The following is a 13,319-nucleotide window of genomic DNA, read 5'->3' as shown; positions in this document are numbered from 1 at the left end:
TCGTAAATGGAGTGAAATAATAATATAGTTGTAACACGGAAAACCTTATTGCCTCAAACCTTCCGGTATTATAAGTACAAGATTTGCATTCATTTAATTGAATAATATTAAAAGTTTACTTTATAACAAGTAAACACACACACACACACACACACACACACACACACAAATATATATATAATTATCAGACTTCTTATTTAAGTTCCACATTTATATAAAAATAAAATTTCCTTTCATGGTTATAATTTTCAGGCCATTTTAATTTAATGTTAGATCCTTTCTTTCCAAATCAGGCCAAATTGATGCTTGATTTTAAATTAACTGGACTGTTTTGAATATATAACGGCTTAATTTAATGTTTTATTATTTTATTACTGTTTTGATAATGCTAAAATTAAATTATGCCAGTTTTCATTATAGAAAGTAAATTAGCTTTAAACGCGGCGTTTCTTATATAAGACTCTTGTTTGTTTATAGGTAATTAAATGAAATTTTAACTGATTAAAAAATTCCAAGTCCAAGCCGGTTACGATTTTGATCAGAAGAACCTTAAGGCGATGCTTTACCAGCTAAGTAAGAACTATGCGTTCCTTCCAGAAGGTGAGATTAATAATTTTTTCTTTCTATTTTGAAGATATTCCATTTTTAATTTTGTGTTTTTTTTAAATTATTAATAATAAGTAGGAATACTTATTATTAAACAATGATCAGAAAGTGATAGAACTGTTAACCGAATTTAATCCATTTCAACTTGTTAAGATCAATTGTATTGCTACGGATAATTACGTACGTATTTTGTTACAAATTAACAAAGAAATTTTAAACTTTCAAGGAAGCAATTAAAAGGGTATATAAAATATCTGTAAGTGTATATAAAATATACATATTCCCTTGTCAGATGGGATGCATCTGACAAGGGAATATGGACATACAAGTTAATCAAATGTGTCATGCCGGTAGGAGGGGATTTAGAGATCCCTCTAAATATCATAGAGTAGGGATTTGGAGAAAGAAACTATTTCCTTACTCTCAGTTCCTGTCGGGTTATGGCTGCACTAGGAGGCGAAGAGAAAACGACTTGTTCCCGTAGTGCCCGTATTGGGGCGTCCTTGATGATGTCCATTACGTGATTTTCGTATGCGATAATATCTTTAAAATAAATTCTTTCTAATTCTTTCAGTTAGTTAATTTTGATTTTTGATTTGGTGTAGTCATAGAACTTTATTTCATTTTCTCTTTTAAATAAAAGTTGACTTTATTAAATTTTATTTGATTAACATAAATTTTAAAAGAATTAAACCACTAAAAATGGGTTAGTAAGTTTTATTAAATTTTATAAAGTTGTATCGAAGTAGCACAGATAGTTAGTGCTAATCTTTTCGTACTGGAAGATGGTTGAGCCCAGCCAATAAATTATATGTTAACGCGTAAGGCTCTTCGATTCTGTCCTCGGAAAGATTTTTTATGGGTTCTAATTAATAGCACTTCCTAGTTCGGCTATCCAGGGATGTAACAAGCTACAAATATGTTCATTATATGAACAACAGACAGATGGCTTTTACTCTTGATTTAGATATCTAGCGACTTTTAGAATACCAAACGAATCAGTCAGTCTGAGCTAAAACTACGAGTAAAATCGTGCGTTATTCGACTATTGTTATTTGTCCTTTAAAAAAATTTATCGGAAACATGCAGAAGATACAGTTGTGTAGGAAATCTTTATTTTATGATAAATATTATATAAAACCGCTCGCTTTGCCCTATAATTTATGAACGAACAAACTTAGTGTAGAATTATTTTATCTTTGAATTAGAAATCAAGGAAAAACTTTTCGATAACCGGAACTCAAAAGAAAAGCGTTTTCAAGTACATGTTTGCTTGAAAACATGGACGACTGTTATCGGGGAGGGAGGGAGAATAGGGCGTCCTCTTACGGTGTTCTCCTACACTGGTGACAGTCCAGATGGGATGCATCTGACAAGGGAATATGGACATACAAGTTAATTAAATGTGTCATGCCGGTGGTAGGGGATTTAGAGATCCCTCTAAATCTCATAGAGTAGGGATTTGGAGAAGGAAACTATTTCCTTACTCAGTTCCTGTCCGGTCATGGCTGCACTAGGGGACGATTGTGGCGTCCTTGATGATGTCAGCACGTGATTTTCGTGTGCGATAACTAACAGATCCAACTCATCAGGTTGGTCTACTGGTGAACTTGTCATCACAAATCAAGATTACATCAGTCAGCTGATTACGAAGTCGAGATTTCTAAAGTTCAAATTCTAATGAATGTAGTTACTTTTATACGGATTTGAATACTATGTCATGGATACCGGTGTTCTTTGGTAGTTGGTTTCAATTAACCACATATCAGGAATGTTCGACCTGAGACTATACAAGAATACACTTCATTTACATTCATACATATTCTCATTCATCCTCTGTATTTACTACCTTACGGTGGTTTCGGAGGCTAAACAGAAAAAGAAAGAAAGGTGAACAGATCCAAAGGCGTGGTAAGGGCCCGCTAGACACGAACATCATAATTGGTATCATGCTCGGTAGCTGCAAGAGGTGGAGTGCGGTCTTCGAGATGCATCATTGCGGTGAAGGGGGCTGAGGAATAGAATAGGGGCAGCCTGCCGGAGTGGGGTAATCCATCTGCCTCAGTTAAATTAGATTAGGTTAGATTAGACCAGGTTGACTTAGGCCCGGACGCAGATATGTGTTACCTCGACACCCGTGGGACTCCGCATAGTTCCTTGCCGCCCCTTTCTGACAGGTTATCTTGCGATTCCCACCGGAGTCTGTGTTTTACTTATGGCGTGTCCGGTCTGCGCGTGTCGTAGACGGGGAAGAGGCTTTAGTGGATAAGAGCCCGACCCTACCATCTGTGCGGGCGGATGATGTCTGATTGAGATTTCCCCTCTTCCGACGTAAAAAAGTACATATTTACTTTTCTTCAAAACACTCCTGGGAATACCTTCTAGGAGGTGATAAAACTTCATGAATTACCTGTGTATTTTGTACGTAATACGGCCACCTTTAAATAACATTTAAACTTTTAAATATAAAAACGTGAAACACAATAATTCATCTGCGTGAAAATGCATTTTTTCGGTATGAGACCACAGCAAACATCCAGAGAATCTCACGCGGGGAACTCAGGAATTTTAGAAATAGCAAGAGTAGAATCGTACCCATCATTTTAAAGGCCAATGAAAAACAAAAATTTTTGATGTTATAAAACAAGGGGCTACAAGTTTTAGTAAAGAGGCGGTCATTTAATATTTTTAAAGTTATTTTCTTAATTTTCTGCGGTGACTTAAATAACTTTTCAATAGGGAAACACCAAACAAATAAAATTTAGGAGATTTTTATATTTTGAAACGATTTAATCGTTAAGAGACCAAAACACAATGTAGAAGCTGTAAAAGGGAATTAAATAATTTTAGATGGAATGAGTGGATAATGATATATCATTATCATGATACTGTATTATCAAGTTACTGTATGTCATTAATGAAAATCAAACAATCTATATCTATATATATATATATAAAAATGAATGTTTGTCCTCTATGCTTTCCTATACCATTAATCTCATTGCGATGAAGCTTTGGTGAGTTATTTTGAGCACGCCCGCGAAGGTTTCTGAATTAGTTTGGACCCGCTACGTGGCGCTGGGGACAACATATTTCGAAAAATTGCATTTATGGTCCAATTTGGCTCATATTCAGAATATATATTAATAACGTGAAAAGAAAAATTTTTGCATAAACTATTCCAGCTAGGTGGCGCCGGTGTCGAGATATTTACGAAACAAACAAATGTACAACAGACTTTTTTCTTCTATCTGTATATATAAAAGATAATGTTCTTATGTATGTCCGCTATAGACTAAAAAATTACTGGACCGATTTACGCGCGGATTTTTAAAAAAATGGTCTGCGTTGGCCAGAGAAGGGTTAAAGCTATTGAAATCCTCGATCTGACCAGTAGAAAGAAAATTAGAACTATTTTGAACCGAATACTGTGTTTAGAGAGTAGTTTGAATTAAATCCGATAGGTAGTGTTTATTTGACAATTGGATTTATTTATTTAATTGTATTTAGTTTTATTAGACTTTTATAAAATGAAAGGTTAAATTTTGTGAAGTTCCGTAATGTTAATCTTTTCAATCTTTTATCAGACTTTTAATTGTGTTCATTTAATCTACATATATACTCAAATCTAACAATAGCAAAGCATTGCCGGGTCGGCTAATTTAACATAAAATATATCTGTTAATAACAAACCTAACCAAAACGGCAACCGTTTACTCTTTTTCACAACTAGTTTCAAAAGCGCACCATTACTTGGAATGTATCATAAGCCACTTTAAAGCTAGCTGTGAAATATTCATAATTGGCCGTAATTTTAAAACTATGTCACAACTCTACCATTTCCATTTAAAATTGTTGAATTGCTCTCTATAGAAGGTCCCTGGTTATTTGGAGTGTGGTTAACCCAGTGTTCTTCACTGGCGATTCACCCCGTGTTCTTTGGTTGTTGGGTATCAATCGCGCATCTCAGGAATGGTCGACCTGAGAGTGTACAGAACTATACTTCATTTACACTCATACATACAATCCTATGAAATAATACCTTACGGTGGTTCCAGAGGCTAAACATTAAAAAAAATAATGTCTCATATCGAAAAAATAAATTGTTCGTTTTCTATCATTTACATTTGAAAGGTTATTGAGGAATTGTTAACTTTATAATTTATGAAAACTGTATAAAAATATAAAACACCAACACAAACACACCATTAAAAATTCAGCCCGTAGGAGCGATGTATATTTTCCTAACAGATAGTCGTAATGAAAATTTTCTTCCCTATATAATCCTTTATTTATCAATTGTAAATTAGAATTAAATACGTAACGTAATAATGTGATAAAATAAATCGTTCAATAAAAAAGTCTCTCTTTACTGAGAACCGAAATATACTTTTTTTAAACAATTGCTATACTGAAATCTCAGTATTGTATAAAAAGACAGTCTTTTTCGTCGTTCCGGATAACCTGAAAATTACTGAACCAATCATTATGAAATCTTAACTGTAACTTTTTATGATCCCCTTAATCTTTACCGCAGTTCAAACCTCACCAGTCTCACTACTACATGAATCGTTGATAAAAAAATGTATGCGTAGTTCTGAGCAACAAAACCAACGTTTAGTTTCCGACGCCTTCACTATTTTGTAGTCATAAATGCACTGATTTTCTGGGTACAACCCACTACATACTTTCGATTAACAAATCGTTCCTACACAAAACCATCAAGTTTAGACTCGCTCACCACTGTTACTCATTGCATATTGCGTATGAAAAATACACCAATACAAAGTCAACGTAACCTCAAGTTGAAATTATGTTGTCTGTTGTCGACCTTTAATTGAGCATAACTGAGGATCGTCTTAACCAATCTCCCTCAAATTTTCACATCCAAAACTTGAGATTTACTAATATAACGTATTTAAATTTCAATAATAGTTCTGAAAATTTTAGGGCCACAAATTTTATACATAAGTCTCTCTCTCTCACTCTCTCTCTCTCTCTCTCTCTCTCTCTCTCTCTCTCTCTCTCTCTCTCTCACACACACACACACACACACACACACACACACACACATACATACATACATACACATACATATATATATATATATATATATATATATAAATGAGGATTACATATTAAGTGAATGGTGTCTTCGTACATCAAAACGTAAAGAAAAGTCAATCTTACCCTACCAATCCTACCATGTGAAAAAAAGTAATACCGTACTTTTGTTCAAAACGTCGGTAAAAAATGTATAAATAATTAACCTTGAACTTCTTTTAATAAATTTAATGTCATGGTTTATCTCGATAGCTATTATCCTTATCGATCATTTTCTATGTCAATATCGACTTCTTCAGACAAGTTATGTATTTTACTGAATGTAATGTCAGAGTTTAATGTGGTTCTAGCGGCTACCACGAGAACTAATCCTCACGCGAACAATGTAGCACTGTATAGATTTTATATCCTGAACTAAGAAGTTCCATCAGGGTAAAGCACACACATAATTTGCATAGATTCGATTTTCAATTTAGTATTAATAATTTCATCATACCTATGTCGTTAAAGTCACAGATATGAAAAAGAACTTCTTTGGCTACTAGAATTTATGATGGTAGGCAATGTGAACATACCCCAGAACGTTCTCAAAAACTTGAAGAGCAACACTGAAAGTGTTCGAGAAAATATGTTAGGTTTCAAATCTGCATTTGATTATCACTCTAAAATTGAGTATGTGAATTTATTCACATAGCTAAGAACATTAAAATATGTAACCGTTGTAATGCTAAAAAATGGAATGATGAAACTCCTGGATTTTTGTTGAGATAGGAGCAAATAGTTTTTTAACAACTTCAATATCCTTCTGATTTCATTGAAAATTTGCGATTACGGGAAGAAATTTTTTATCTAAACAGTTTATTTTACGTGTTAAGTTGTGAGTAGCGATTAACTCTGATAACAATAGTAGTCCACATTTAATTAGTAAAAAAAACTATTTCCAGTTTCTGAAATTCCTTCTTTTTTTTGAACTCTACTCCCCTGGGCCGGTCCGACTGGTTGGTATTGCGCCACCCAGGGGAGTGCCTGTTCTACTCTAATGGGCCTTCCCACCTACCGGCTATAAGTCCGGCATGGCAGGTCGGCCCACCGGTCAGTTCTTTTGAGTTCTTTTGCCCCATCCGTATATCGCCACGTCACGACAATACCAGCATTGTCGCGACACGGCGATTGGGACTTCTCAGATCTTGATATTAACCTAACGATGAAACCCTTAGGAGTCCCCAGTGGATCATCAAAACCGACACACCTCGGCATGTCAGCCCTCACCACTGAGGCTGTCCACCCTGCCCTATGCTAAAGTTTAAAAACCTAGTCTCCTCTCATCATTGTTTTTCTGCGTAAGTATTCTTTTGATGACCAACTCAACTTTTTTCAAAGTTTCTTCACTGTTTATCATGTTATTGATTAGTCTCCCAGTTCCATCAGATGACAGGTCAATACCGTCTGTCTCTTCCCTCCATTATGACATACAGTGAAAGTATGTTCGACATCATCATCACAGTCACAGTACATACAGGCTGCAGTTTCCCTTCTACCGACTCTATGCAGATAGTAATTAAAACTACCGTGTCCTGTAAAATACTGTGACGTGTAAAAGTTTATTTCACCGTGTTTTCTATATATCCAGTTCCTTAGATTGGGGATTAGCCTTCTGGTCCTGTCTCCAGGGCCTGCTGTGCTCCATCTCTCTATTAGCCTATGCCTCGCTTCATGTACTTCAACACCTTGATCTCTTTCGACTCTGAAATGAGCCATAAGGTCGATCGGAGGCACTCCTGATAAAACGCATAACGCCTCATAAGAGACTGTCCTGTACGCGGAAACCACGCCTAGCAACAGTCTCCTATGGGTCCTAACTAAGTGTGCCAAGTTCTTCTTTATCCGTACTGAAGGCCACCATACCGGGACAGCATAGAATATCGATGACATAACCGAGGACGCAACAACCCTCCTTTTTAGACGCTTTAGGTGCTCTTTGAGAAGTCATAATAATATTAAGAGATTTAGTCATCTTATCAGCCCTATTGCAAACCTCATGTATGTGTTCCGTAAATGCACCATTTCTCTGAAAGGTGACCCCCAAGTACTTTAATCTATCTGTTTCTGCTATTACTTGTTCATTGACCTTGATATTTAGCCCTTCGATGATCCTTCTGCCAGTAAATGTAATAAAATTACATTTACCAGTATTTAGCGTTAGATTCTATCCGAGACGGGATATGCTAGTCTTTATTAAATAAAATGTTATCAGTTTTATTAGTATTCCAATTAAAATAAATTTCCTTACGTAGTTTTACAAGCGAACACTAATTCACTTAATTTAAATTGATAATGGCTATCCTTTTTAGTGTTATTTATTATTTCTTCAATAATGTCAATTAATTAAAGTTATTTAATTATATATATATATATATATATATATATATATATATATATAGTTAAAATGACTATTTGTGAAATATATTTGTACATTTATACACACTCAAAAAAAAAATTACTCGTATTTGCTTATATAGTCGTGCATGATAGAAACTATCATGTAGCTAACAGATTTCACAACACTACACATTTATCTGCATCTGAATATAGTAATATTAGAATAATCACTTTCTACTGATGCAAGAATATGTTTTGCCGTGTAGCGATGTAATAATATAGTTTTGCATTTAAATTATTGGAAAATAATATATAAATATAGTACATAATATCATGCTTTATATTATTGTACAGTTGTTACAAACCATATACAAACTTATATTTTTCACACACATATATATATATATATATATATCTACTAGCCAGTATGGAGGTTTCATCCCTTGGACTCCCATTGTGTTCATTAGCCTCATGCTTGTGAGAATAATATTGACAAATAACAATAAAAGCCTGATCAATGTATAATAACTATCAGCGTATTTTATTTTTTCAGAGTAACAGTTTGGTCAAACTGTCAAACATAATTTAAACATGGTTTAAATTTATCATCTATTATTCTTTATCTTTTCAAGAAATCTTTTTATATAACCTTTTCGTAAAATTGAATTCATCAATATATCGATACATGCTTTTATTAAATTTCGAGTGCGGTTTTAGGAGTAAATTTATCCAGATTCATACATTATTGCTTGAGCAGTAATACTATTATTATAATTACATGTATTTATATTTTTTTTGATTACTAAATTTACATTACGTAAAAAATAAAAAGATCATGGGTGATTGCGAGGGAATTAATGAAGAGTTCAATGTTAAACAGACATATATACAATTTCAGAAATGGAAAGTCAATTTCGTGGTAAAATTACAAAGGATTCGTGAAATAAAGTCCACTAGAAATAGAATTTTTTAATTTTATCAAAAATTAAAAAAATTAAAATTTTAAATCAGGAGAAAAATCTTGGAAATATTTATGTAGATTGTAATATTTATAATAATGAAACTGGAAAAAGAGTTAGGAAATAATGAGACCTTTATTAAAGGTGGATATAGAAAATAAAATGAGGCAATCGTCCTCATATTCGCTCAACGTAATGTAAATGAAGAATCATGCCAATATCATATGATTAAATTTCCCATCAATGTCAACAACTAATTCTATGAAAATGAATAAGCTGAAAAGAGTAAATAACATGCCGGACGGGTTTACTTGGGATAATAAAAATTGAAATTGAAATTGTCTCCGATTGGTTTTTGTTTTAGATTAACGAGAATCACTGAAATATACTTCATATTTAGCTGTATAAATAAAACTGGACTCTGTTGATCAGAAAAACCTAGTTTAATGAACCAGTAGTGCCGTAGGAAAAAAAATACCTAAATGAGATTGTTACCCACCTCCGCGATCAGATTTTGTGTTTATAAAAGATAATCTTCTCCCTCTCTTTTCTAGGTTATGGCATTAGCTTCAGCCATCAGACTACATGAAGATTCCTCAATTTTAATATTCTACTACTATTAGTAGTAGAAGTCAAAGAAAACCTCATTGCTCCTCTAAATTAAGCGTAAAAATTCAGTAATTGTTTATCTTTTTTTCTGGTGACTGTAATGATATATTGGTACTTTATAGTAAAGGAATTATTGAATATTTTATATTTGTAAAAATAATAATTTCTTTAGACTAAGATGTGATTATGGCAGATACTTGCTTAATTATTCGATATATTACTGAATACAAAAATTAAGTTTATTGTAAGTGTAAGGATCAGTAACCATGAAGGGCGTTCTGAAAGTTCACGGCTGACAGAAAAACAAGATTTTCTTAAAATATGTAATAACTTTGTTTTTTCATGCGGTCACCTTGCAATTCCGTTTCACAAATCACATTTAGACCGATGATTTTTCATATTTTTATACTCTTAATATCATGCTATTTGTCCAACTCTGGGTAAAAGAAAAAAATTGGGCGAGATTAGTTTCTGTGGTCTTTATTCATAAATTTTACTTAGAATTAATTGAGAAAATTAATTCTCTACAAGTTTTATTAAAAATAATTTTTATGTATTATTACCCACCTGTTTTAACAGTTTTTTTTTTTTTATATTCCCACCTACTCCTCTGGAACGGATCTACAATCAAGTTTGACTCGCGCCAGAGGAGTGTCCTTTACTCTAGCTCGCCTCCCCGCCCGCCGGCTGTTTTAACAGTTATTTTACGCCAAACATACTATAGTTTTTATCTGATTTTTATCCCATATTTCTTGAAAAGTGCTGAAAATAAAATTTTGGAAGCTGTTTCAATAACTATCCATTTATGAACCTCTGTTTATAGCAACTTTCTTCTTTGTCCTGAAAGTTTGTTACATTATTTACGAATCATACCATATATAGTGTTTTATATATACCAAATGTATTTTAAGGCCTGTCATATTCCTTTCATTTAATAAGTATTGGTGATCTATTTTTCTTACAGTACATCACACAGAATAAAAGACATAAAACAGCACCACCACAGACATTATCACCACCACCACAGACATCATCATCACCACCACAATCACCGACAACAATACACAATTGCAAACTACACAAGAAAACAACAAATTACAGTAAGTTACTTAGTGATGTGAAATTTAATATTACTTTACATTTTATGTTGTAGTCTGATAACTGTTTAGGCTGTATGAGTTAGTGAATTTAATGGCCTCCACATTTTTAAGACTAACAAAACTTGTTTAACTTTTTTTCGTTTTTCATAATTATTGAAGATAGATTTGACAATTAGTAGTCGGGTTTTTTTCGTTTTTTAATAATTTTATTTCTACAACTGTTAATTCTAGTACAATCAACCTGCCTAAATCGAACGTCCTTAATTCGAATAACTCCCTAAATTGAATATTTACTTTGTCCCCTTGAAAATCCTCTTAAAATCGAATTAAATCAACTCTTTGTACGAAAATTTCAAGGATTTGATGTAGATATTATTTCTTTGGTGAAAACGGTTTTTAAACGTACACGATTTCCAGAGAAGCATAGATAACAGTAAATTCAAGTTAATGGTGTATAAAATCAAGATGAATTTTTAGACCCTTTCTCAATTTCAGAACAAGAATAGTGTAATTTTTAAAAACCTTTAAAATTGGCATGGACGAAATTTCATTTTACTTGTTCGAACATGTTAATGATGATATTGCAGTTAGTGTCGCTCCAATCGATGACGATATCATCGCGTCTGTGTTACATTCAATCACTGGTAAGGATTCTGAAGAAGACGAAACGGAACAATTACAATTACAGATAAAGACGCGGAATCGGCAATAAATAACCTAATATTCTTCGGAAGGTCAAGAGAAGTAGAAGAGTATATTTAGTAAATCTTAGAATTAAAATTAAATTAAATTCTGATATATATATCAGAATTAAATTAAGTTTTAATTAATCGTTTAATAAAGTTATTGAACTTCAAACCTAAATAAAAACGTATTTTTCGTCAGCGAATATTTCATTTTAAGTTTGGTATCATGAAAATCGCCGGAGATAGTTTTGTTTTATTCGATTTTTCAGGTTAAAAACCATAAGAAATCAACAGTATCCTTATATAATTCCTTAAAAATTACTCATTTCACCGTACTTCGCTCGCCGTAATTCGATAACAAAACGTTTTCGAATATATGTTTGTATGAAGTTTTTTCCTTATTTTTAGTTTTAGAACCGGTTCCCAAATTATTTTTCTTTCCTCCTGAATCATTCTGTATATACAGAGCGAGTTCAGATTGCCAGGCAATCTTTCAGGAGATGATTTCTATTGATGATTTTAACTGAGATGAGTATGTGTCAATATCCACTGAATGAGTTTGTGTCAATATTTAAATTTAAAATGTTAATTTAAATAATTATCTATCATTAAATATAAAGAAATAAACTGCTGAGTTTTGAAAAAACATACCATCATATTTGTAATCATTAAACATTAAATATTTCAAATATAATTACATAATTTATTTTGACATTAAAAATAACAGTAATTTTTTAATGAAATTACACAGTAATTAACACACAATTATGTGCAATTTAATGTTAATATATCCGACACTTTAATTACTAATTAAATTGAATATTATTAAGGTCAATAATACAAAACTCATGGTGTTATATTACGAAATAAAAACAAAAGTTCACTGTTAAAAAACTTTCACCTGCAATTGGAAATCCCATTAAATCATCTTACCTAATTGCAATACTGGTGTTTTTTTATTATTTATTTTTTATTTTATTTTATTTATTTACAATTTAAAACTTACATGATCATCCGTCAAACCTAAGTCTGTCGACAGATATACTTAAATTATTATTATTACATTATTAAGTGGTTAATGCAATAACCAATTTTATGTAACAACTAAAGATATTATTAGTTTTTATAATAGTTATAATAGTAGTACAATTATAAAAATTAATTTAACAAAATTAAACTATATATTTAAAAACTAATGAAAAATTATTTCTTTAATATTTGTAATGTATTAGATTTAATAACAAAAACTATATTCAAGAAACAAAACTATACTTTAATATTTGTAATGTATTAGATTTAATAACAAAAACTATATTCAAGAAACAAAACTATAATACTTAATTACAACAACGAATTACACAATTAATATCTTGTTGCAACAATTACATTAAGAAAATAAATAACTAAGCTTTAACCATTCAACAATACATTATTTATTGATTAACAATAATTATCAACATTAAAATAATAACTATAATCATGTTATAATTTTCTGGACTGCCAGTATAAATCCAACATGAATCCTGTTAGTACCTATTACGTTATAGTGATTCGGTAAAGAATTAAGTAATGCAGGAACAGCGTACTTCTTTAATCGTTTACCGTAAGTATTATTATATCTATCTGTAATAAAGCTCATTGCTCTCAAATTGTATCCACTTTCTACATTTACCCTGTATTCACTGTTGTAAAAGTTCTTAAAAATAATTAAGAATTTAAATAGACCTCTAGCTGACAGAAACCTTGTAAGATTATTTAAATTAGTGTCATAATTGTTATCAGAATCATAAAGAGCAATATCTTTGAGGACCCTATTTTGTATTAAATTTATTTTATTTATGAGATAATCTGCGGCTGATCCCCATGCTGTCAAGCCGTATCGAATAACAGATTCAAACAAGGATGAATAGAGTAAA

The 13,319-nt window shown here is 31.9% G+C and overlaps 2 protein-coding genes across 3 annotated transcripts in view; one reads left to right on the top strand and one right to left on the bottom strand.

Annotated features, from left to right (window-relative positions):
* LOC142330271 (uncharacterized) overlaps positions 1–13,319 on the bottom strand; it is a 132,742-nt gene that overhangs the window by 46,165 nt on the left and 73,258 nt on the right. The gene's annotated exons all lie outside the window — the stretch shown is intronic.
* Positions 1–13,319, top strand: part of LOC142330272 (uncharacterized) — a 103,062-nt gene that overhangs the window by 78,328 nt on the left and 11,415 nt on the right. For both annotated transcript variants that reach the window (XM_075375462.1, XM_075375463.1), the window contains one exon: positions 478–600. In XM_075375462.1, the coding sequence (XP_075231577.1) occupies positions 583–600 (18 nt within the window). In that variant the 5' untranslated portion in view covers positions 478–582. The remainder of the gene's footprint in view (positions 1–477; positions 601–13,319) is intronic.

Source organism: Lycorma delicatula, chromosome 9, assembly GCF_047948215.1.
Source record: "Lycorma delicatula isolate Av1 chromosome 9, ASM4794821v1, whole genome shotgun sequence".
In the NCBI taxonomy this organism is placed as follows: Eukaryota; Metazoa; Arthropoda; class Insecta; order Hemiptera; family Fulgoridae; genus Lycorma; species Lycorma delicatula.
Note: the sequence above shows the minus strand (reverse complement) of the source record. Positions and strands in the feature narration are given on the sequence as shown.